Genomic DNA, 25,003 nt, shown 5'->3' with positions numbered 1-25,003 from the left:
ACCCAAAAAAAAAAAAAACAACAAACAAGATGAGTTGCTTGGGTGTGTGTGTGTGTATGTGTTTTTTTTTTTTTTTAAAGATTACAAAATTGGGCGAGGGTTTTTGGACAGTTGGGGTGAGGGGGGAGGTTCTTAGTTTTTTTTTTTTTTATCATGTAAATACCAAATTTTTGTGGGACCCATTGAATGGGGAAAAAAAAAAGAGAGGAAAAGTTGTCACGCAACTTGCGCGTTTGGTTCACTACCATACTTGTTGTGTGCATAAATATGACTTTACCTTTTTTTGTTCCCTCAATTTTCTTCTTACATCTTCATTCTATATCGTATTTGGCATTGAAACAACCATTAAAAAAAATCAACTACTATTGGAGATGCTCTTAGGATTTTTATAAACTTGGGGTACAAATGATTTTTTTTTCCTTTGGAGTTTATTGTGTTCTGATATTAACAACACAAATTTTATTGAAAGAAGTTTTCTCAAAATGGAAGTGAAATTGAAAGTAGAGAAAGAGGGATGCACATGACATTGTCACCATAGAGTATGTTTTCTTAATTTATTCACTAATCTTTTAAACTTATTGGACTCATCACCAATAACATATTAACATCATAAGAAAGACTATTACCTTTGTACCTATTTTACTCGTACCTTGCACCACTCATCCGATACATCAAAAAGTAAATTCGTTCTGTTTAACTCAAATACTCATTCATTGTATTTGATGAATCATATAAGGAAGAAATAAAAGAATAAAAGGTGAAAAAGAAAAAAGAGAGAGAGAAAAATGGATGGAATCAAAGATCACTATTTTCATTAATAAAAATTGATAGAAATTTAATTTCAATATTCTAAGAAATAATAAATAAATAAATTATCACTTCTGTTACAATTCTTATATTCGTATAAACCTAAAACCTTTTAATATTTAAAGGCTCACAATTTAAATTTTGAGGTTTTGTATTGCAAGTAAAAAAGTAATAAATAGTTGGTAACACCAACAAAAATTGTTCACGACACTAATAGGACATTTGGGTGGAAGGATGTAATTAAGAGGGAAATGAATTATAATTCCGTAAGAAAATAATAAAATAAGATTTAAATTACATTGTTTGGTAGGAAGAAATATAATCATTGGAAATTGAAATGAAAAAAATAAATAAAAACTAAAATATCTTTGTATAATAATATTATAGTAAATTAGTAATCATAAGAACAATAAAATATTAATTTATCACTGAATTATAATTTCACAAAGTATGAAATTGCAATTCCTAAAAGAACCCTAAGAATTGCAATTTCATAGTTGGAGGGAATTGTAATTTCAATTTGCTCCAACCAAACCATGGAATTACAATTCCATAGAATTTCGTAGAAATAAAATTAAAATTACATATTACCAAACACTCCATAATATTACAAAAGAAATTTGCCAAAGTCCCCATCCATGATCCACCATTACAACCAAATATAAAGGAAAAAAAAAAAAAAGAGGAAAAAAGAAAAGGGTGCCAGTTGTTGACTAAGTTGAAGAGTCATAAAAACATAAACGGCGCACGTAGAAGCCACAGCCCACAACCCATCATTTCTGTTCAGACTCTCAGCCCCTCTCACCTGAGCCTGAGGGGTTCTCTACATTGTATAACACAATACGCCCTTTTGCCTTACTTCGCCGGAGCCAACAAATAAACCAAGCCACCGTACCATCACTCATCACCTTCTCTCTCTATCTCTCTCACCCCCCTCACCACCCAACCACCGCCATTTTCGCCTGCAACCTCCGTAAAACCCCTCGCACCACTTCCATTTTCTCCACTCGCCGATTCGACTCAGCGTCACTATCCGATCCTGGCACCGAATAGACGGATTGTGTTTCCCCTCGATTGACAGATTGGTTGCGTATTGGAGAGCGGCTATGGCGCTATCGGCCGCCGACTTGCCGGCGATGTACTCGCTGCTAACCAACTCACTGAGCGCCGACCAGAGCGTGCGCAAGCCAGCTGAGGCCGCTCTCGCTCAGTCTGAGAGCCGCCCCGGTTTTTGCTCCTGCCTCATGGTATGGTTTTCAAACTCTATCTTCTTCGTATTTTGGGTTTATGCGCGTGTGTGTACGCTAGACAACTATAATCTGTAAGTGAGAACTGAGGCATATGCAATGGAACTGTTTGTTGGTTTAGGAAGTCATCGCGGCCAAGGATTTAACAGCTCAAGGGGATGTTCGATTAATGGCATCTGTGTACTTTAAGAACAGCATTAACAGATATTGGAGGAACAAGCGCGACTCAATGTAAGTGTTGCTTGTCTGTTTGTTTGCACATCTCGTAGCCATTTCTGCCAATGTTTATTGTTTCAGTTCATTTTGTGCACAATTGCCAGCTGCTTCCTTTTGTGAAAATGTATAGCTAAATTCAGCTATAAATATCAAAATGTTATACATACATTTTTTGCATACCAAGAGAAAAGAGATAGGAGGTAGGAGTTCTCACTTCTGTGACTGAAAATTAAATTTGTTGATGTATTTTGTCAGAAGTCTTAACAACTTTTTACTACTCCAAAGTTGATTGCTGCTCTTCAAAGTGATATGGTTCACACAAAGCTTTCAGAAGTTGTATTTTTCCTTGGATGCAATATACATTATGGAGTATACATACTATACATTGTTTTACAATGCAAAAATGTAAAATTGTTTGTTTGTTTTTTAAAAATTCTCCTTCACATCATGTTTACTTCTTATTATCATTTTACTTTTCCTTAAAGTGCAAAATGTTATGAATTTTTAATTCCTCTCTGTTTCATGCTTTCATCACAAATGATATTGATTAACATTGAGGTTCTTTTTACTAAGCTAGAACTGTATCTGGAAAATCTTTGCAGGGGAATTAGCAGTGAAGAGAAGTTATATTTAAGACAAAAACTTTTGGCACACTTGAGAGAAGAGAATTACCAGGTGGTGCTGGTTTGATATAAATTTATACTGAATTTGTTAGTAACTTATTTTGAGCGTCATAAACACATTATTGGAACACTGTCAATCTTAGTTTCAGTTTGCTTTGATTTCTAAGGTGATCCATTGCTCCTCTCGTCTTTTCTGGCAAATGCTTTTTCATTCACTTATGTTCTACGGGTCCATATACTCTTTCTACTTAGAGAAGCTTATTTCTAATCTCAAATGGCATGCATTTGATTTAATACAGGTTGCCCTTACTTTATCGGTGATCATTTCAAAAATTGCCCGCATCGACTATCCCAGAGAATGGTATGCATTCTACCTAGAAGTTTTAGTTTATAATTGGGTCTTGTGAAGAACAATTTTCAATATAGTGTTTAAGAATAGAAAGATTTTTCATGTTAAACAACATGGTCTTCTGGGGAAGGGATTCAGTGATTTCAACTTAATGGTAACACTTGCATTTAAAAAATGTTATTGTTGATTTTGATGGAGGGTTAGTTTAACTTTTATGGCCTGTCCAATGAGATTTTGGGCTTCTTGAGTCTCACAAGTCATCATTGAGAGATTATCACCTTGAGATTCCTTAACTAAAGAGTTAATTTGTCTTTATGTTCTATGCATACTGGATATTTAACCTTTGCATATTACAGTTATAAGTGTATTTTAGATATCTTGACCTTTCAGTATTTTGAATTATTTTTCCTGTGTGCCTGATGCCAATATTAAAATTCCTGTACAGGCCAGATCTCTTTTCCAGTTTAGCACAACAACTTCAATCGGCTGATATTTTAACTTCCCACAGAATTTTCATGATTATTTTCCGCACTCTGAAGGAGTTGTCTACAAAGCGTCTTGCTTCAGACCAAAGGAACTTTGCTGAGGTAGGGGTTGTTATGTGACTTTTATCTTTATTTTGTATTTTCATGTGTACTGTGTCTGTGTTCTGTGTTTTCATGCATACTGTCAAAGTGTCATCTTTACAAAACAAGAATCAGTGAGTGTTTGTGATGAACTTTGTAGTATACACTATACATACTCTCATTGTCTCAAATTTTTAGGCTCTGGTGATTTTCTGATTTTTTCCACCATTTTGCTGTCAGTAATTGAGCTCATTTATTTTATCATGTTTATATTGAATAAAACTTGAGCAGAATAGTTAAGATCCCTGTCATGTTTTTCTTTTCTATAATGAATTTTGGTTGTCTTGTGCTTTGAACCAAACAGAGATTGAACCTCTTTCTATGACCATTCTATTGACAATCTTCTGATTTCACTGGGCAGATATCAACACAATTCTTTGAATACTGCTGGCATCTTTGGCAGACTGATGTTCAGACTATACTTCATGGTTTCTCAGCCCTTGCCCAAAACTTTGGCACAAATACCTCTGAATTATGTCATGATGATCTTTACCTAACTTGTGAGAGATGGTTTTTGTGTTCCAAGATAGTTCGTCAGTTGGTAATTTCTGGCTTTCCAAGCGATGCAAAGACCTTGCAGGTACTGAGCTTTGTCATTCGACCTTTGTGGTTTTTCCTGCTTTATGGTATTGCTTGTTAAATCATGTTAGTAAATTAACTTTCTGTATTTTCCTCTTTTCAAGGAGGTCCGGCATGTCAAAGAGGTCTCTCCAGTGCTTTTGAATGCCATTCAGTCATTTCTTCCATTTTGTAAGAATTTACATCTGATTTATTGTCAAAAATAACATTTCAGTTTTCACATCGTTGTGCTATAAATATTTGTATCTTCTGCAACATGTTATTTATCTCATGCATCTTTGAAGTTGATTTCTGTAACTTTTATTGCTAACTTGAAATTGTGTTCTGGGAAAAAAAACTTAATCTGCAGATTCCTCTTTCCAAGAGCAACATCCAAAATTCTTGAACTTTGTAAAGCAGGCATGTACAAAGTTAATGAAAATTTTAGTTGCAGTTCAGCAGCGGCACCCTTATTCATTCGGGGATAAATGCGTTCTGCAACCCATTATTGATTCCTGTGTTAAAACAATTGTAGATCCAGACCCACATATAATGTCCTTTGAACAATTCTTGATTCAATGTATGATAATGTTGAAAACCGTTTTGGAATGTAAAGAGTACAAGGCAACCTTGACTGGACGTGTGGTGGATGAAAATGGGAGCACATTTGAGCAAATGAAGAAAAACATTTCTAGTTCAGTTTCCAGGCTCCTTGCTTCTCTTTTTTATCATGACAGGGTAATACTGCTATGTAATGTCCTTATCAGGAGGTGAGTGAGGATAAAACTCTATAATCAAGTTTTCTACCTATATCAACTTCTTTCATTTTTTCCCCCTTTAATCAAGTATATAACTAGGGTTCCAGGTTTAGCCTGGTGGTAGGCTAAATTCAATTCTATGCATTAGCCTTGGGTTTGAATCTCATCTCCCTCATCCCCTCAAATGTGTTGAAATATGAGAACTGACTTAATCTGGGTAAGCATTTATAGTTGACTATGATTGATGCTTTGTGTTGAAAAAGGATTGGCTTAAACACATGTCAAGCCATCTGAGTTCTGATTAATAAACAAATATTTTGCTCACATCACTCTTATTCAGCATTTAATCTTGCTATGTTGATCCAACTTCCAGACTAGAATTTTCTGTGAAACCATCATACTCTATACCTAGGTATATAATGTCCCTAACAAGTAATTGAGCCATTTTTATTGCCCTCAATTTAATTCAAAATTTCTAATTATATTTCTTGTGATATACTGTGTACACCTGGATAAAAAGTCAAGAAAATTCTAGGTCCAGCATCCAAATTTCTCCTAAGCATAAAAGGGAAAAATGATCAAGAAATAACAAATTTTTCATGTAGGGGGATGGCTCCATTTTGTTAATTAAATTCGGCATGCTTGTTTCTTAATTTCATTGCTTTTATCTAATCTGTTGATTGTGTTCAATTTTTTCCTCAAACAGGTACTTTGTTCTGACAGCAAGTGATTTGTCAGAGTGGTACCAGAATCCTGAGTTATTTCATCATGAACAGGATTCAGTTCTATGGTCAGAAAAACTAAGGCCATGTGCTGAAGCGCTATATATTGTTTTGTTTGAAAATCATAGTCAGGTACATTCTACTTGATCCTTTGTGTTTAACTTCGTGGAGTCCCCTATGGGGAAGTTCTCTATTTGTTGAGGAAATGATTAACATATAGTTGATATTTTTAGCTGCTAGGACCTGTTGTGCTCTCTATACTGCAAGAAGCTATGAATGGCTGTCCCTTTTCAGTCAATGAAATAGCACCAGCATTACTACTTAAGGATGCTGCTTATGGTGCTGCTGCATATGTTTATTATGAGCTTTCAAATCTTCTGAGCTTTAAAGACTGGTATGTGCATTTTCTCGCAGTTGATATTTGGAGTTTTGCATTCTAATGATCTGTGCTGTTTTAGCTTTCACAATTAGTAATTGTGTTCTGGTTCTTTGGTTTTCAAATAGGCCCATATCTGAGGCTATACTTTATACTAGTATATTTGGCCTGTAAAACTTGTGGACCACATTTTCCATTTATATACTTTTTATTCTGTTCTTATTGTTAGTACAATGCTCTGGAGAAAAGGCTTGTGTAACTTTGAACAGGTTGTAAAATTTATATTTTAAAAAAAGAAACAAAAAACCTCTAACTGATATAATGCACAATGGATACAATTATATACTAGAAAACTTTTATGCAGGTTCAATGGTGCATTATCTATCGAGCTCACAAATGACCACCCAAATATGCGGATCATACACAGAAAAGTTGCATTGATCCTTGGACAATGGGTTTCAGAGGTAATATTTACTTCTATGGTAGATAAGAATGGCTTTCTTTTCTTCAATCAAAGTCTTCTGATACATTTATTTTAATGCATATGCTTTGTTCACAGATTAAAGATGATACTAGGCGAGCTGTGTACTGTTCTCTGATTAAATTGCTTCAGGATGGAGATTTATGTGTCAGGGTATGCTGCTTTTTCTATTTAGCAGTGATTCTTAGCTTTTGGTTTGTTTATTTACGGAGTATTTATTTTGTTGGTATATTCTTTATTCTCTCTTCAAGATTCAAGAAGCTACATTTTTATAAACATTTTCTTTAATACAAGTTTGCTCTGATTCATCCTCTGTATTTATGCTTTTAGCTGGCAGCGTGTCGTTCCTTGTATTTTCATATTGAAGATGCAAACTTTAACGAGCCAGAATTTTCAGATCTTCTTCCCATTTGTTGGGATTTATGCTTCAAATTGATAGATGAAGTACAAGAATTTGACTCCAAGGTATGCCAGTAAATGTTCCTTTGACTCTTTAATGACACTATATGAAGTACTTTCCAGTCTTTTGCCCATGATTTATGATATTCTGGTACCAGTAGATGGTTTTTCCCCGACTCTTGAATAGCAGCATTGACCTTGGTACATTTTGCCCTTTCATTATGTTCTATATTTCTCTGATTCATTTGCATATTGTGTGGATCATGCTTAGTCTTAAATCAACTCTATGCTTTTATCTCTATCTTGAGTCTACTTTTCTTCTGCACTTGTTGCTTTGGAGAATAATACTATCACTAGGGGTGTAAACAAATCGAATCAAGTTAAATATCCTACTATTCGATTTGAATTCGACTATAATGAGGACTATTCGTATTCGTTAAATATTTGAATCTCAAATTTTATTCGTATTTGATTTGACTAATTATTCGAATATATTCTATTCGATTCGAATATTCAAATTCAAAATACCTAACTTGATTTTTTTTGTAAGTTCTCCAATAAATTAAGATAATATGTAATTTTATATTTATATATATATATATATATATTGAATACTAGTCGATCGAACATACTCTGATTCGGATTCGATTTATCTCGAGATATACGAATTCGAATCACAAATAACTATCACCAATATTTTCTTTTTCCTTGAAATTTTCAGGTTCAGGTTTTGAATACAATCTCTGCTCTTGTAGCTCACATTACTGAAGTTATTCCATTTGCAAACAAGTTGGTGGTGTTTTTCCAGAAGGTGTGTTTTAAGTTTTCTTTATAGTTCTCTAATCTGATGTTATTCATTTAAAGTTGACTGCAAACTCTGTATATGGTGACAACTTATCTATTTGTTTATTTTCTGGTAAATATCATCAGACTACTATTTACAGATCAGGATTGCACATTGAGTATATAATGTTTAAAGCTGTAGTTTTCAAGACTTATGACTATATCCTATCTGCTTATCTGATGAAGTTTCATTGAAATCTTAGTTCTGTACATTTACCCAACTGCTGATGCTATCATTAGTGGGATACAAATACAATAAAATAAAATATAATGGATAATTGGTGACAGTTAGAAATCTGTGTAAATGTACTTGAAGAGCCTCATTCTATGCAAACCTCATTCTCCGTCCAGATATGGTTATTTATTTGGAAAATGCGGATGCATTTATTTATTCAGCATATATTTGTAAGGATAAAAAATTGATGCCACCAGAGAGTGTCATTTGTTCTGTGATTCTTTTCTAATTAACTTGTGAGATTTAGCTATGCTGCTTTTAATGATTTCTGTACTTAATTAGGCCTGGGAGGAATCTTCTGGTGAAAGCCTTTTGCAGATTCAGCTTCTTACTGCACTGAAAAATTTTGTGGTAGCTCTTGGTTATCAGTCACCCATCTGTTACAATATTTTGTTGCCAATTTTACGAAGTGTGATTAATGTAGATAGCCCTGATGAGCTACTTGAAGATGGCATGCAGGTTTGTTCCCTAGCTACTATTGTTCAATCACAGACTGGAATAGTATGCAACTGATTCTGGCTACACTAACGCAGTTATGGGAAGCCACACTTATTAATGCTCCATCAATGGTATCAGAACTACTTGGATGTTTTCCTTGTTTAGTGGAAATTCTGGAAAGAAGTTTTGATCACTTGAAGGTTTGAAAGGCAAACTTAGCAACTTTGTTTATTTAATGTGGATTCCTATACAATACTGATGTTTCATGACTTCTAGGTTGCTGCAAATATTATTGAGGACTACATAATTTTGGGTGGAAGGGAATTTCTTAGTATGCACACTTCTAGTGTCACTAAATTTCTTGATCTGGTGGTTGGAAATGTCAATGACCGTGGGCTACTTTCAATACTTCCCGTGGTTGATATTCTGGTTCAGGTAGTTAATCATTCCTTGATATTTGAATTCTTTATTAACTCTTGTAATTAAGATATGCAAAGTAGTTATATGTTTCATGCCCTGCCATATAAGTGTATTGGCAATATCAGTTTTATATGCTGTGTATTTAACAATTGAAGGTTAATAAAAAAAAAAGCCTTACAGTTGAAGTGAAATATCATTTTCTGCCCATGGACCTTAAGTTTTTATTACCCAGAATAAGCTCTCAACTTGTGGAAATTGTTCTCAATTTTGAAATTCCAATAAGACAGATAATTCAATTAGAATGATAAACAGATGTAATTCTTTTCCAATATTACAGTGTTTTCCGGTGGAAGTGCCTCAACTAATCAGCATCAGTCTGCAGGTAATTATTTTTCTTCGCATTGTCTGTCTTCTTTTCTTTCTGTGAGCATCTATAAGTGCTATTATGAATTTTCTTTTCTGGAATAGTGTTGTTAATTTATCCTTTTACTCAATATTGCTAGAAATTAATTGTCATATGCTTGACTGGAGGAGATGATCATGATCCTTCCAAGACGGCTGTAAAAGCATCTGCAGCAGCTCTACTGGCAAGGATTTTGGTCATGAATACAAATTATCTTGGGCAATTAACGTCTGAACCCTCACTCTCAGCAAGTCTTCAGAAAGCTGGTTTCCCTTCAGAAGAAAATATTCTTCTTTGCCTGGTTGACATATGGCTTGACAAGGTCAGAAAGAGCACAAGTTTAAAATTTAAATAAAAGCAGGAGCAGTGGATGCAGTTGAATTTTGCATTTGAGACTACTGCCTATATCCAAAGCTCTAAAATGTTTTATTTCTCGTTACTTTCTGAAACTGTCACAGGCTGACAATGTGACTTCACATCAGAAGAAGACAATTAGTTTAGCCCTTTCGATAATTTTGACATTAAGGCTGCCTCAAGTACTAGATAAACTCGAACAGATTCTAAGGTATTTACATAGCTTTTATTTTGATTCATTACTGCGTATTTTCTGGTTTTATATATAAATAATTCAAAACTAATGCATTTGATTAAATTCTAGTGTCTGTACGAGTGTAATACTGGGGGGAGGCGAGGAGGACCTAACTGAAGAAGAGTCCAGGTAAGATCTAATAAGCTCTTAATTTGCTATTGAACTTGTCACAAATAATTCTTGCTCTCCTATATATTTCAAACTACTTTGTGAAATGACAGCAGCGACAACATTAGTTCTAGCAGGCCAAATTTTCCAAGCAAAGAATTGAGGAGGAGACAGGTAACTGGTGTATGCTACTACTATACTCAAAACTGAATGTCAATTTTATCAAAATTAATTGCTAAAACATGTGTTCTCGTAGATTAAATTCTCAGATCCGATCAATCAGATTTCTCTAGAGAACTCGGTGAGAGAAAATCTTCAGACATGTTCAGCTCTTTTTGGAGAGTCTTTTAATGCAGCCATTGGTAAAATGCACCCATCGGTCTTTGCCCAAGTAAAACAAGCATTGAAAATGCCATAGGCCAAGATTTTTGTGAATTTGTTGGTTGGAATTCTTGTGTAAGGTTCGCTAGCTTTCTCATGATCCCATGGAGGGTGAAGGATGAATGGATGGTGGAGGTGAGTTGTCCAACACTTCACGTCTCGAGTGTCACCTTTTGTTCTGAGACATTCTTTTCATGCATGTCTATATGACCGCTTCTTGTGATATAAACAAGTTTACATATACCAACTATTTTGTGCAGTTGTGCATACTCGAATACTGAAATCATTTTACCTGTTACAATTCCCTTGGTGTCCAGGTGAGTTTTGAAGTTTTCGTCGACCCCATATTTTTATTGCATTCTCTGGAGTGAGATACAGTTGCAGCTTACAATTACAGAATGTGTTGGGTTTTTCTGGTGTCAATTCATGAGAGTAGCTTGATTGTAATTTTTTCGTGTTTCATACCATTTCTCCCCACTGCCTCCACATGCAGTAAAAATGTGGGGATTGTCATATACTGTAAATAATGATCCTTCGGTGTCGTGGTTTTTTGAGGCACAAGGAGGATCATACATTGAGATTATCCATTGCGAACTGATGAGTGAAAAGTATATTTTATGGTTTGTTTCAATGAGCATTTGACATTGAAATGTAGTAATACTTACACCATGCTGCCATCTAACCAAATTAGTGAATTACTGCATTCTAAATGTGATGCGAGAAAGAATAGATTCTGTTGTACTCTGAGGAGGTACAATTTTGCAACATGTTGGAAAAAAAGAAAAAGAAGAAGAGATCTATTTAGTCATGTTGCTGTATGGTTAATTTTGGTATATTTTATTTTTAGTTAACTCTAGCTTATATTTTTAATATGTTTAGATTGATTAGATTATTTCGCTAGTAAATTTTGTTTACCCGACTTTTCAATGTTTGTGAAGAGTTAAATTTGACAATCGATAATTTATCTAATTGACCTATATATATATATATATATATATATATGGTGCAAGGGTTAAATAAGCTTCCCTTTTTATTTGTTAATTTTATTACCTGGTTTGATTAATGAGATTTGATTAAAATTGTTTCTAATTCAATTCTTTATAATATAAAATTTAGTATTAATATAAAAAATTTATATGTTTAGAAACTATATATTAAACACAAATTATAAATTGATTTGACTAAACATGATAGGTAAACACAAAAATTAAATAAATTGATTTGACTAATCATGATTGGTAAAATGAGATATATATGAAGTTAGTGCTACTTCTATACATATAAATATTTTACGTAGATTATTTTAACTTTTAACAAATATTTTTTATTTAAATATACTACAACTTATATTAAATGTAAGTATACAAACACGATTCCACATTGAAATCATATTAACATATTAACATATTTTATAATAGCAACTTACAAGTAAAACGGTTTTAACTACAAGTTGTCATGTTCAATTATACATTTTTAAGAGATATGAAGTATTCTTATAATTAAGGGCACTAGAATGAAATTCATTCCTTCAAGATGTGTAGGTGAAGAAATTTATATTAGTCAATTATTTGTGCATTGCTGTTCTCACAAAAATATGTATATATGTATGTTTATTTTTTATCATAGATTTATAAATGAATTCTCACTTTTAATCTTTTTTTTTATGTCTTATTATTATTATGACATAACCATTTTTAATCTTCTAATAAAATTATTAAAATGTCATAAAATACAAAAATATTTAAATAATTTTCTATAAAAAGTGCGGTAAATTAATATATTTTTATGTTTATTTGTTAAAAAAATTCATAATTAAAGATCAAAATACTCTGATATTTAAAATATTTTATTGATAAAGAACCAATAATGGTATACAAACAAAAAATAAATGTTCTAATAAAAAAGGACTAAACTGTATCTATAAATCTAAAATCAAAAATAAAATTAACTCTTCTTTATTGAGCTGTAGCTGTAGTCACGGGAGCGTAAGCATGCTTTCGTCACCTGTATCCTATTGTGCTAACTTTTCCTCTCAAACCAAAGCTCACTTAATGAATAATGAAAAAACCAAAATACAATTCCAATTGATTTCTATCCCCATAGTTCTCACTTTGTGCACTTCAATACCTGCTCATAATTCTGGATTTAATGTTACTTGCTTCTAACACTGTTGCTCTAAGCTAGGTGAAGTATGTTATATGAAGAGATATTTGCCCCACAGGTATATTTAAGGAAAACAACAAGATATGGTACTCACAAAATAAATGCCATAAAACAGTATTCAGTGTATGGCTAATAACCTGTCTTTGTAGGACTGTCTTTGTAGGACTATATTTTGGACCCCATGAAATTGGTATATCCAGCCAATTTAACTTCCACGCTCAACAGCACAAACTGCCCATCCCAAACCCCAATATTGGAAAGTATCAATCTCCTACCCCATCGAGTGAGACTTCTAATCCACTAAACCAATACCACAAAGGCTGCATACATGCTCTTGTATGGTTGTATTAGCAAACAGAATGCTACACTGCAAAAACTTTTAAAACGTGTGCACATGGAAAAATTGATAAAAGGCAAGTTCAGAGATTGAGCAAGAGAGTAACAAATGTTCTAAAGCAAATCAAGCAAACTTGCTCTATCAGAGCAACTATGACAAAAGCTTCACTTGGAATGTAAATTCCATAGCCTCTGACAAAATGTTCTGTCATTTAGAGGGATCAAGCATTTGCTCATATGTAATGCTGATACATATAACATCAAGTTTACCCAAATGGCCAAATGATGTCGATTCATCAAATGGCTATACACCCTTGAAATACAGAAAAAGTATATTCAAAAGGAGTAAATTATGCTCAATAAATGAAAAAACAAAAAAAGGACCTAATGGAACAATGAAACATGATGCCCTATCAGTGTAACTATGACAAATGAAAGCATCATTGGATATAAATCCATAGCCATTAACATCCTCGTCATATAGGGAATCATGTTCCCAACCAAACTTCTTCAGATCAAAAAGTACAAGAAAGAAAGGACCTCATCACTAAAAATGCAAACATGATTTAGAATGATTTGTTAAAGATTAATTAAGCAAGATGAAGAAATCTAGTCATGCTAGAGGTGTCTGGTATCAAAAATAAAAATGCTAATACCATTCAACATAGCTCCAAGCTTGACCTTTCACAATATAGGCAACAGGGAAAAGAGGCGATCAACATAAAGTATATCACCTCGGCAAAGTTGCCCAATTCTTACTTGCTCTCCAATTTAACCATAAAACAATTTGATCAATGGAAACGCAAACTGCAATTTCACCGGACAAATAAAACCATTTATGCAAAATAGAACTTTTAACCAAACCAAACATATCAGAGAAATACTTATATAGACTACGAACTACTAAGATTGAGAGATGAAGGAGTGTGTTAGGGTTGTATTTCAGCGGATTTGGAAGCTAGGGTTTAAGCCCTTCCAGTCTGAGGACGGCGGGTAGCGGGTGTGTGCTTATATAGAGTCTAGGGTTTTGCAATTTTGTTTTAATTCGAGATTTTCCATTCAATTTGGAGTAAATTCTACTTGACCCCTAAACTATCTCTCAAATAATCTTTGCCCCATATATTTTTTGGTGGATGAAAATTGGAAGGTGTCATATCATAAACGAATCAGGCCGAGCTCGAACAGTTAAAGTTCAAATTTTGATTAAAAATAGTTAGAACTTGAACACAGTTCAAATATGTTTACCAAAGCTTTTTAAAAAAATTATTTTATATAATAATTATTAACAATAATAATATTGTAATATATTTTACATTTAAATATTATAACAAACTAATCTCATTCATATCCATTTTATTATAACATAAATAAATATATTATGTAAATTTATTATATATATGCGTGCATCTATCTATTTAACTCAGGAGTTATCGGATCGAGTATTAATATGTTTGAATTCAGCTCGACTTAATTAGATAGTAACTAAATCGGATGTGAGCTCAAGTAGTTCTAAGAGGTGCAAGGTGGTGAATAAGAGATTTTTTAAATTAAAAGAAAATTGTATCTTTACATTTTAATGAGGTTAACAATAATTAGAATTACATTTTCATTTATAATTTTTAAAGAATAAATATTACTGTATAGTGAATAATATTATTACATTTTCACTTTAACAATGATATACGGAGTATTTAATATCTGTCTTAAGTAGTCTTACACAAAATTTGTGATTCATTAAACATACTAGGTTATATAACTCACCTCCTATGACTTGCGCATAATTTAATGCTCAAATGATACAATTATCACGAAATAATTAACCAATGATTTTGGAATTATTTTTGGCACTTTGTTGACCTTATGGCTTGTACTATTGCTTTCGTATTCTCTCTACAAATAGTCTAAAAAGAAAAGGAAGATATAAAAATAAAAATCATATAAAAGAAATTACAATCTCAAATTAAAACTAGTCAGAAATGTTATGCCTCATTTACACACAGCATGCTTTAGTATTTGGAAAACTACAGTAGCTGATCTGCTCCTCTCTTGTGACTTCATACTTGAAATAGGATGGCCATTCCCAATTATATGTTCTGGAATCAAATTACAAAAAAGAAAGTTAGAGCAACTTAATCATGTTTCATTACATGAATATTTTGCAGAATAAACAACCTTAAATTTTTTTGGATGCATCCTTTATTTGCTCTGCAATCTCTTTCTTCTTTTCTTCAGCTGGAAGCACCAATTTAAACCATAAAACAAATAAACCACACTAATTATATGCTCAAGTTGGTCCAACTAGCACAAAACATTCAAGGCAGAACCCATCTGGGAGCAGATTCACGCATACCTAATTTCGAAACCTCCTCAATTGTTTTGGATGTCCTCACAGCAAATCTCTGGAATCTTGGGCTAAAAGTATTGAAAACACTTTGGGATCAGTATTGATTTGTCCTAATATTATTTCATTGTCATCACAAATATCATAATAGCAAATGGGGGTACATGGCTTGATGATGAAGATACAAGAGGCAATTACAGCAACACATTACTGAATCTGAATATATGAGAATATCTAACTTCACAAAGTGGAAAAATTAATCCAAAAGTGATAACAACAGATTATATTTATGGCAAGGTAACACACCAAGCTTCAGTAGGTAAACAAAGCAGCCTCAGACTATTAGAATTTAGCATAAAGCAATGCAATCATCTCTGCAATCATTACAAGCCTACAGATAGTCATCATGGACTGCATTAGAAGTTTCATGAATTTCTTTTTCACCACCTTCTTCCCTGAAGAAGTCTTCGAACTGCTCATAGTTGTCTATAAATTAACATCATAGACTCAAATAGGTAATTTGTTTATGTGCACTCTCCATGTTACTGAAGACAAGAAATAATCCATTTCCAATGAATAATTTGCCCTATTCACCATCCACTGTTTTTCATTGTTATGTTAAAAAAAAGATGCTAGATTTCAATTTATAAAGAAAAGTAGGTTAACCCAAACGTAGTAAGGGAAGACTATTTTTATGGGAAGTCTGAATGCCAGGCTTCAGTAGATAAAACAGAGCAGCCTCAGACTGTTAAGAGTTTTAGCATACAACTATGCTGTCATCTCTGCAATCATTACAAGCCTACTAATAGTCATCATCGGCTGCCCTAGAAAATCTAACAAAACCATACACAAAAAGGTGTCATGTATTTCCTATTCAACATCCTCACCACCTTCTTCCTGGATGTTTATCCACAAACAGCACCAGTCATCCATAAACTAACATCATAGAATCAAATAAGTTTTGTAATCTGCACTCTCCATGTCATAAAAAACAATAAACAATCCATTTCAATGAATAGTTTGCCTTATCAACCATCTATTATTTGAAGAGATGCTAGATCAATTCATAATTTTTTTTTTAAATATGGCTAATCCAAAAGTAGTAACAGAAGAGTATTTTTCCTAGCAAGTACGCATGCCAGGCTTCATAGATAAAAAGAGCAGCCTCAGACTTTTAGAGTTTTAGCATACAACTATGCTGTCATCTTTGCCATCATTACAAGCCTACGGATAATCATCATCGGCTGCACTAGAAAATCTAACAAAACCAAACACCAAAAAATCTCATGAAGTTCCTATTCACATCCTCACCACCTTCTTCTAAGAAGCTAATTCACAAACAGCTCCAGTCGCCCATAAATTAACATCATAAAATCAAAAAATTAAAAAAAGTTTTAAAAAAAATCAAAATATGTAATCCAAATTCTCATCTCAGCAAGCCAATCGTAAGTTCCAAATCCAATTATTTCATGTGTTACCATAAACAAGAAATCACCCATTAACAATGAATAATTTACTTTATCAATTACGCATCATTTCTATTGCTAACACAGTAATCAACGGCCAATCATAAATCCATCGGAGATAAACAAAAGAGTATACCTGTTTGCAAGCCCATTTACAACGAATTCATTAATGACATATGACAGAACTCTTTGGAGAAAGTTACTTCCTCCCGCCATGATAGGTTGAAGCAGTTAAGAACAACCGAGACGCAAACTGATATTAGGGTTCCGTACTTCCAGACGGATTCATTATTATATAGGCGGGTCATGGTTCACTAGTAGGTCCGAAGCCCATTTTACTGGGCTTGGATACTTCAATGCCCAGATTACCATATTTCTGTTTTATCAGTTTTTTATCATAATAAAAATACATTAAATAAACTGACAAATTATCATGTGATCATTAATAAATTTTCATTTTGAGCTTAAGAGTATCATGTTTTTTACAGTCCGGGGTCCACCCACGGTCAATCCGAGAGGCACAGGAGCTGGCCTAGGGGGAATCGTCACTTGTGGGAATTGAACCCGGGTTCTCCCGGAATTCCTCTCCACAAAGAGAGCTCACTTGCAACTTGAGCTACCCCGTTGGGTTAATCATGTTAGTTTTACTTGTTTCACTTTTATTCCGTAATTTATTTCCTTTTGATTTGGTCATGATATTTTTAAACTAGTAGAATTTGAAATATTATAGTTATTAAGTTAATCATCTGACTAAATTGACTATGATTGTTCCCATTGTCTAACCATATATATCTAAGAAGTCAGGGATGGAGTGTAATAACAATGCTTTTACATTTACGTACCAAACTTGCTAACAAAGAAAATAAAACATTGACAGAACGAAGCTTGGAGAAAAATGCGACCTAGGGTAAATTTCACTTACTTTTTTTTTTTTTAACCATATTGTTCAAGGCAATATTTTTACAAATTACAACGAATCAAAGTTTACACTGCACGCCAAAAAGCCAAAAACGTTTAATTTGATTTCCCAGCAGAGCAGCGGGGAATTTATTTTGAGTTCGAATTGTGTGGCTGCTACAAATATGCATACAGTATTTGATTCCACGTGTCAGGGACGCCAGGCAAGCACCAATGTATGCAATCTGCGTAGTGCATGGGATCCGCCTTTTGTTCATCCGTCAGCAGCTTCCCTCCCAGCTCATTGTAGATTGATGCATGGCCGTCGATTCTGTACTCAGATAGCTGTGTGATGTTGATGAAGGTAACCGGCACCTTCATCTTCTTCATCACGCTGCTCACCACGCCCATCATCTCTAGGTTTGAGCCGGTTCCCCAGTGCCCCTTCTTCGTCACCGGCCTCGTCTCGTTGAAGCACTTTAACTCCCCCTCTTTCCCCCAATCCTCACTCCTAATCGAAAAGTTGAAATTATAATGTTATGGATTGAGTTAGAGTAACTAATTGATTGGATTTAATTTTTTTTTAGTGCTGCTTACCTGGTGTGGGTAGGTGACATTGTGGTGAAAAACACCCGCGTTTTGTTGGGATCGATGTTTGAGTCTATCCAGTTTGCCCATGTACGCAGTGCCAGTCTGTACGACACAGGGGTGTCAAATGCCTCATAGCCATCTTCACCATTTTCAAATGAGCCCCACCTGCATTTCATTTATATGGGTAAAATTAATCACAAGAGATAAATCAGACTAAGTTGTTTAGAATTGAACGATTCAAATTAAGAACGAAAGCGGTGATATTTGAAACTTGTGGTTATCAATTAGACAAAAAGAAAAAGAGGAAACTTAGAGGTCTTACAAAGCGTTGGCCCTTAGGCCACTCATCCACCAAACATAAGTATTGAAGACCAAGATATCTACTCCTAACCAGTGCTTGCCACGCCTGGAAATGGAGTCCACCTTTATGATTCTCTTTTTTGCATCCGCTATTATCTGGATATCCGTGTTAGACTCCACCAAGAACGGCGCCCAATAGAATTCAATCGTAGCATTGTACTCCTAATTAAAAATATTAGGACATATCATTTAATTTAGTATCAGAACAAGAAAAAAAAGAGCTTAAAACCACGAGCCCATACCATACCTTAACTCGGAACACAGAATGAACATGACCGCGCTTCATGGACTTCTGGTCTTCCGGTATTACAGAATTAACCAAGCAAACAAAAGACTCCCACTGGTTTCTCTGCAGTGAATCCCCCACGAACATCATCCTCTTCCCTCGGATCTTCCTCAGGGCATTTTCGGGATTAAAGCTGAAACGTCATTGTTGCCGACAACTACATGTTAGTGGTCGTCGCAGGTTTACCTACTCCAACGTTAGTTATAATAATATTCGTGAAGATGTAAGTCGACTACCTAACCTGGGCAAGATGCAGTCGTCTGGCAGCCAAACCCAGTGACGATAATCAGAATCTTCTCTGCCATTCTTAACGCACGAAAACTGTCTGTCAACGTACGGACAACTACTGTCCGTGTATAAAGGCTTAATCGAAGTATTAAACACCCATTTCCCACCAGTAAGACTGCACTCCTCAGCATCAAACTCGAACCTATCATCCGTTGCCTCACTAATCGGACGGCTCTCCAATTCTTTATCATCTATCACACAACACAACCAACGTTGTTAACATAGCTCACACCAAACAATAACTTAAGACACAATTAAATAACAAATAAGGCCATAGTCAAACTCGGCCCGCACTAGCCCTGAACTGAATTTGAATTAATCTCATAGTGGTGCGGAGAAATTGAATTTCTCATAGTGGTGCAGGGACACTAGCCCTGGACCGAATTTGAATTGGTCTGATAGGGACAGTAGTTCTGAACTGAATTTGAATTAGTCTCATAGTGGTGCAGATACCTGGTATTAACTTCTTAGGCTTTGCAGCATGGCGCTTGGGGCAGGATTTGAATTTGAAAATGTTGCTGGAAGAGAGAAGGGTGATTCTCTCAGTGTACAATAGAGCAATGAAGGCCAAGGTGCAGATGATGGCTGTAAGTGCTGGCAAAGATAGCTTTATTCCGGGAGGTTTTGGTGTGCCAGTCATGCTGGAAGGTGGGTAGGGGCAAAGGAGGAGGAAGAGGGGAAGCTTGACTATGAATTAAATGGAACAAAAGGTGAGTAAATAAAAGTTTGGAGGGATAATGCCATTTCAGCAGAAAAACGAGGGAGGAAAGATGGATTATTTTATGGATATATTTTATAATAAGTTCATGAGTAGGAGTGAAGCAAAAGTAATACCAAGTTGGGATCTTACTTTCTTTCTTTCATGAAATTGTACATGTCATAATGGAGGTAAGGTGAGTAAGGTGAAGGGTAAATTATTTAATAATATTTAACCATGAAAAACCAAAAAAACGAATACCATATTTAGGTGGTTTACGGTGGATTCGGTCCCAATAAAACCATCATTGACGCCGTCTGTGAAGAACGCTACAAAAAACATGCATTCCAAGTTACAATAACCATGAATTTTATTTTATTTTTAGGGAACAGAAAGGGGGTGATGACCCCGCGAGCAAACGGTTTTAACCATTAGGCTCGATATGAGCCATCTAACTAGCGAGATCTCTTCACACTAGCACATCCAAGTGATCCAACCCCTTCGGTGGGTCTTCAAGCACCTTTACACCCCTATTATTGTGAGAATTGCACTTTAATTTCGAGAGTTCTTATCTACTTCAATGTTGTAATCTTCTACATGTTCAGTGCCCGCAACTGAACCAATTCTATATAAGATTATTGACTCTCTTTGCATTGATCAATCGGATGAGTTATGCTCGAGGCTTTCGCACCGCATATGTTTGACTCCTATATGGTAGCATTTGGTGGGAAAGCTTTTCCGCAGAAACAAAGTCAAATCTTTGTCCAATTGTCTCTTTCTTGATTATGACTTGCACCCACAGTCACCACAATTCACAGATCTCCCCAGCTACATCAGGTTCAACTCAGCAATCAAACAGTTATAATATATAATTAGGCTTGTACCAAAAGATTTCAGGTGAAAGGTTCTGCACAATTTCATTACTTAATTTTTAACAGATTAGTATATACTTGGCCAATGGCCATAGATTTTGAATTTTTGATCCAACATGCAAGTATTGTAGAAATGACAGGTCATGGTAGTTGGAGCGGAAATGCGGAATCATAAGGGGCCAACAAGAATCCAAATGGATCCTAACAACATGGAATAAAGAAAAAATAAATAAATAAAAGAATACAGCTATGAACTTCTAAATACTTTAAATTCCTAACATTCTCTGTCTCCAGTGCTTTCATTTTCTGAGAAGGGAAGAAATAAAATATAAGTTAAAAGGAGGGGAAGAAAGTGGGTAGCCAAACTTTTAGATTTTGTTTTTGTTCCTTTTTTCTTCTTAGCGTATCCTCTTGTATCCACATCTCACGAAATAATACAAAGAGTATCTCCATTAGTAAAATTTTCTTTGCTTATTTGGAGGGGAGAGAGGATGAGGTGAAAGCCCGGAAGGAAGAAAGAAGGAAGAGGTTGTTGCATTGGTTTCTTCCCCCTTTTTCCTCTTTCTTTTAGGGACGAATCTAGAATTTTCTTTGCTTATTTGGAGGGGAGAGAGGATGAGGTGAAAGCCCGGAGGGGAAAGAGAAGGAAGAGGTTGTTGCATTGGTTTCTTCCCCCTTATTCCTCTTTCTTTTAGGGACGAATCCAGAAATTTTTTCGAGTGGAGGCGAGGCTCATCAGTTGAACCGTTCGTTAATATGGTTCAAATACAAAATACATTATAAATTACAATATAATATTTATAATGAACTAGGGTATAATTAGAGGCCGAGTTAAAAATATATTTTGACTGAAACAAAATTTTAAAGCACTTTGAAATATTTTTGCAATCGCCCCCTCTAGATCTGCCCATGCTTCCCCTATCTCCTATGTGGCAAAAAAAACTCTTGACAACAAAACATGCCTCTTGAGGGATGCTCTAATCACTAACCATATATTATGTTCTAATGACTCAAACACCTCTAATTACTTGAGGTATATCTGCAAGCCACGGAAACTCCTCTCACTTGGGGTAAGACATATTGGTAGCCAACTGTTACATTTAATCAGGGAAAAAGCTATTCTTTTGAATAATCATTGCTTACTTGAGTAGCCCGTTACTGCCTTAACCAATGAAAGGCAGTATGCAGTACTAATCAATTACCGTCCAGCATAATCATTAGTTGGAAACAATCGACTTTGAAACAGACACAACAACCAGGGCATTATGCTAATGATTTTATGTTAATATTACCTAGGATTAGCTGTGTGGTTGAAATAAACTTCATATATATCCCACCCTCTATATATGAATCAACTATGTCCTAAAGTAGCAATTAATATATGAGTTTTCAATTATTTCAACCTCAGCTTCTTGTGACAACCATTACTCAAATGTGGGCATTAGGCAAACTCTATCTTATGACCTTAACTAATAAAGGACCACAAGAAGTAAATCAGTTTAAGTTGCCTATAGCTAACAGGCTCAAACCATGAAGGTTAATAGCCCGCTCTGTTGGAAGTCGAACTTGTAATCTTGTGATAACCAAATCGAACAACATAACCATCTCATAGCTTCTTGATATTCCCTCATGGCATTCTATATTCTGATCATTTATTACTACATCATTAGCCTTACCTAATACTCCATTCCAGCAATTAATAGCTTTCATCATATTGTTTAGTCTGTATGGACACAAAAAATTTCCTTGTATCTCAAGGCTCTGAAATACACAGTGACCTTGGGAAAGAAGAACAGAAACAGAAATTACAAGAAGCTTCATTCAGCATATTGAATATTAATGTCACTGTTATTCAACTTGGTACAACATAATTCCAATTTAGATGGCATCTAACCTTTGAGTAAGCTGGCGAGCTCACCTTGCTCGTACATGGAAGTCAAGATGTCACATCCACCAACCAGTTCCCCGTTCACGAAAACCTGAGGGAATGTAGGCCAGTTACTGTAACTCTTGAGCGTCTCTCTTAACCCAGTGTTATACTCTTCATCAAGAACATCAACACTTTCGTAATCCACTCCTTGACTCTCAAGAATTGCCACAACTCTCTGTGAAAAGCCACATTGTGGAGCGCTTCGTGATCCTTTAATGAATGCCACTACCTTGTTCTCCTTCACTAGCCGGTCAATGAGAGCTTCCAGAGGCACCGTCAATTGGACATGTCGCCCTGGTGTGAGCCTCAGATCAGCCTTCTTCTTTGGTTGCTGCCGAACCCATGTAGTGTTTCCTGATTCATTACCCGGTGGTACCTTGCCAGCAGTTGCTATATGTTCTTCCATCCATGACTTCCAAGATTGGGTTAAAGCCGTTCTATCAGGCTCATCCACAACACCAAACTACAATACAGTAACTCAATTAGTAGAGTATTCAGAATACAATGAGAAAAATCCCGGGCAAGTTTGAACAAAACAAGCTAAACTCTTAGCACGCTGCCATGCTACAAGAACATCAACACTACTCCAGGGAAAGTTTGAAACTTTGAACAACTCAAGCTAAACTCTTAACACGCTACAAGCATACCAACACTATTCCAGGGCAAGTTTGAACAACTCAAGCTAAACTCTTTGCACACTACAAGAACATCAACACTACTCCAGGGAAAGTATGAACAGCTCAAGCTAAACTCTTAACACGCTACAAGGATATTAACACTACTCTAGGGAAAGTTTGAACAACTCAAGCTAAACTTTTAGCACACTACAAGAACATCAACACTACTCCAGGGGCAAGTTTGAACAAGTTGAGCTAAACTCTTAACATAACAAGCTAGAAGAATATCAAAATTACTCCGGGGGAAGTTTGAACAAGTCAAGCTAAATGCTTAACACACTACAAGAATATCAAAATTACTCCAGGGTAAGTTTGAACAAGTCAAGCTAAACTCTCAACTTATCACGCTACAACTCCTACAAGAGTATCAGCATCACTCCAAGGCAAGTGTGGACAAGCCAAGCTAAATAGTTAACATAATACACACGGAAGTGTCAACATTAACTGGAAATTGGAAGTATAAGCATTTCTTTACTAGCATCCAAGTAATTCAAAATCTAGCTAGTGAATTAATTTGCGCTTCTATTATCCTCTTTCATTAATTTGTATGTCATTAGACAATCAGGAATTACCATGGCAAAATTTTACACTTTGCTTTTTCAATTTTTAGCTTTGTTCAAATGAACTGATCACCATTTTTCATAATAAATAAAATGGATTGCTAACATAATTTATTGGTTTATGAAATGTAACCTTGACGGAGGAACAGAGCTCAGGAAGAGATTTCTTGTGGGAGAGTACGCTGGCGGCGATGTTCCGAGATATGCCGACGAATTGCAGCTCGGAGCTACTGTCGTAGACAGCATAGACGCCAGAATCTTGGGGGAATATGCCACTTATTGCGTCGGGCTCCGATGGAACGGCCACCAAATCCGTCTCCGATAGCTTCTTCGCAGCAGAAACGACGACGGTTAGGAACCGGGGCTTTGTTCTGTTTATGGGTCGAAGTCTTATGGAAGGGAAGAAGATAGAAGACTTCGGGAGTGAATGAAGGGGGAATTTGGGGGTATAGTGGGAATAAACGGTGAATAGTGATGGAATAGAAGACCGGGAGCTCGCCGTCGCCGGTGATGAGATACTGATTGTGGCCATCTAGAATTAGATTAGGAGACGAGTGAGAAGCTGAGAACTATGAAGGCGAAGATGAAGATGGTCGTGTTTAGAGATAAATCCATTGGGCCTTTGTTTTTTGGATTTTGACAATTGATGATCACTTTTGAGCAAGGCCCATCTCGGAAGAGCATCCCCAATTATCAGTTATTTCATGGACCCGAATCCATCTTGGAATGTAGACTCAGATCAAAATACACAATTTATATATTAAAATGTACATAATTTGCATATTAAATGTTCATAATTTAAATTATATACATTCAGTATGTAAATTGTGAACATTCAGTATATAAATTGTGCATTTTTAGATCCTCCCACAAAATAAATTACCCAATTATCAAGGTTTTTTTTTGTTGATTTTTAGGAAGCCACCGAAAGAGAGGAGAGAAAAAGAGGAAAGAGAGAAA

At 35.1% G+C, this 25,003-nt stretch overlaps 3 protein-coding genes and 1 long non-coding RNA gene across 6 annotated transcripts; 1 reads left to right on the top strand and 3 right to left on the bottom strand.

Moving 5' to 3' along the window:
* The first annotated feature begins 1,562 nt into the window (after positions 1-1,562).
* LOC116029990 (importin-11) lies at positions 1,563-11,248 on the top strand. 3 transcript variants are annotated; one of them, XM_031272062.1, is made up of 24 exons: positions 1,563-2,054; positions 2,176-2,285; positions 2,873-2,945; positions 3,193-3,254; positions 3,688-3,829; positions 4,230-4,448; positions 4,552-4,618; positions 4,797-5,196; positions 5,891-6,038; positions 6,140-6,300; positions 6,647-6,746; positions 6,842-6,916; positions 7,094-7,228; positions 7,884-7,973; positions 8,523-8,699; positions 8,774-8,878; positions 8,955-9,113; positions 9,436-9,480; positions 9,602-9,823; positions 9,960-10,066; positions 10,160-10,219; positions 10,315-10,372; positions 10,455-10,714; positions 10,897-11,248. In XM_031272062.1, exons 1-23 carry the CDS (start codon positions 1,914-1,916, stop codon positions 10,614-10,616), a joined length of 3,018 nt encoding a protein of 1,005 aa, XP_031127922.1. In that variant the 5' UTR covers positions 1,563-1,913; the 3' UTR covers positions 10,617-10,714; positions 10,897-11,248. The 3 variants fall into 3 exon arrangements, with proteins under 3 accessions (XP_031127922.1, XP_031127919.1, XP_031127920.1); XM_031272059.1 differs by having other exon boundaries at positions 10,312-10,372; XM_031272060.1 differs by having other exon boundaries at positions 10,312-10,372; positions 10,840-11,248.
* A 1,161-nt stretch (positions 11,249-12,409) lies between these two features.
* Positions 12,410-14,046, bottom strand: LOC116028781. Its single transcript, XR_004100213.1, has 2 exons — positions 12,880-14,046; positions 12,410-12,706 (listed from the first exon to the last, which is right to left on the bottom strand). It is a non-coding gene; the product is annotated as an uncharacterized LOC116028781 (long non-coding RNA).
* A 3,648-nt stretch (positions 14,047-17,694) lies between these two features.
* LOC116028708 (protein trichome birefringence-like 3) lies at positions 17,695-20,040 on the bottom strand. Its single transcript, XM_031270506.1, has 6 exons — positions 19,761-20,040; positions 19,261-19,498; positions 18,981-19,152; positions 18,696-18,895; positions 18,380-18,538; positions 17,695-18,293 (listed from the first exon to the last, which is right to left on the bottom strand). The coding sequence occupies exons 1-6, from the start codon at positions 19,945-19,947 to the stop codon at positions 17,960-17,962; spliced, it is 1,290 nt and encodes a 429-aa protein (XP_031126366.1). The 5' UTR covers positions 19,948-20,040; the 3' UTR covers positions 17,695-17,959.
* A 2,564-nt stretch (positions 20,041-22,604) lies between these two features.
* Positions 22,605-24,624, bottom strand: LOC116028710 (bifunctional monothiol glutaredoxin-S16, chloroplastic). Its single transcript, XM_031270507.1, has 2 exons — positions 24,177-24,624; positions 22,605-23,269 (listed from the first exon to the last, which is right to left on the bottom strand). The coding sequence occupies exons 1-2, from the start codon at positions 24,573-24,575 to the stop codon at positions 22,766-22,768; spliced, it is 903 nt and encodes a 300-aa protein (XP_031126367.1). The 5' UTR covers positions 24,576-24,624; the 3' UTR covers positions 22,605-22,765.
* Between the last annotated feature and the right edge of the window lie 379 nt (positions 24,625-25,003).

The sequence above is a fragment of the Ipomoea triloba genome, chromosome 9, assembly GCF_003576645.1.
Source record: "Ipomoea triloba cultivar NCNSP0323 chromosome 9, ASM357664v1".
NCBI lineage: Eukaryota > Viridiplantae > Streptophyta > Magnoliopsida > Solanales > Convolvulaceae > Ipomoea > Ipomoea triloba.
This window is presented reverse-complemented; position numbering and strand designations above follow the sequence as displayed.

What these genes read in the sequence shown, in the direction of transcription:
- LOC116029990 (XM_031272059.1), top strand. Translation starts at nt 1,914, where the DNA reads ATGGCGCTATCGGCCGCCGACTTGCCGGCGATGTACTCGCTGCTAACC. An exon ending in TCAGTCATTTCTTCCATTTT is followed by an intron (nt 4,619 to 4,796) that starts GTAAGAATTTAC and finishes CTTAATCTGCAG; the next exon opens with ATTCCTCTTTCCAAGAGCAA. An exon ending in TGTTTGAAAATCATAGTCAG is followed by an intron (nt 6,039 to 6,139) that starts GTACATTCTACT and finishes TGATATTTTTAG; the next exon opens with CTGCTAGGACCTGTTGTGCT.
- LOC116028708 (XM_031270506.1), bottom strand. Translation starts at nt 19,947, where the DNA reads ATGACTGGCACACCAAAACCTCCCGGAATAAAGCTATCTTTGCCAGCA. An exon ending in GACGACTGCATCTTGCCCAG is followed by an intron (nt 19,153 to 19,260) that starts GTTAGGTAGTCG and finishes ATGACGTTTCAG; the next exon opens with CTTTAATCCCGAAAATGCCC. An exon ending in ATGTCACCTACCCACACCAG is followed by an intron (nt 18,294 to 18,379) that starts GTAAGCAGCACT and finishes CTTTTCGATTAG; the next exon opens with GAGTGAGGATTGGGGGAAAG.
- LOC116028710 (XM_031270507.1), bottom strand. Translation starts at nt 24,575, where the DNA reads ATGGCCACAATCAGTATCTCATCACCGGCGACGGCGAGCTCCCGGTCT. An exon ending in AGCTCTGTTCCTCCGTCAAG is followed by an intron (nt 23,270 to 24,176) that starts GTTACATTTCAT and finishes ACTGTATTGTAG; the next exon opens with TTTGGTGTTGTGGATGAGCC.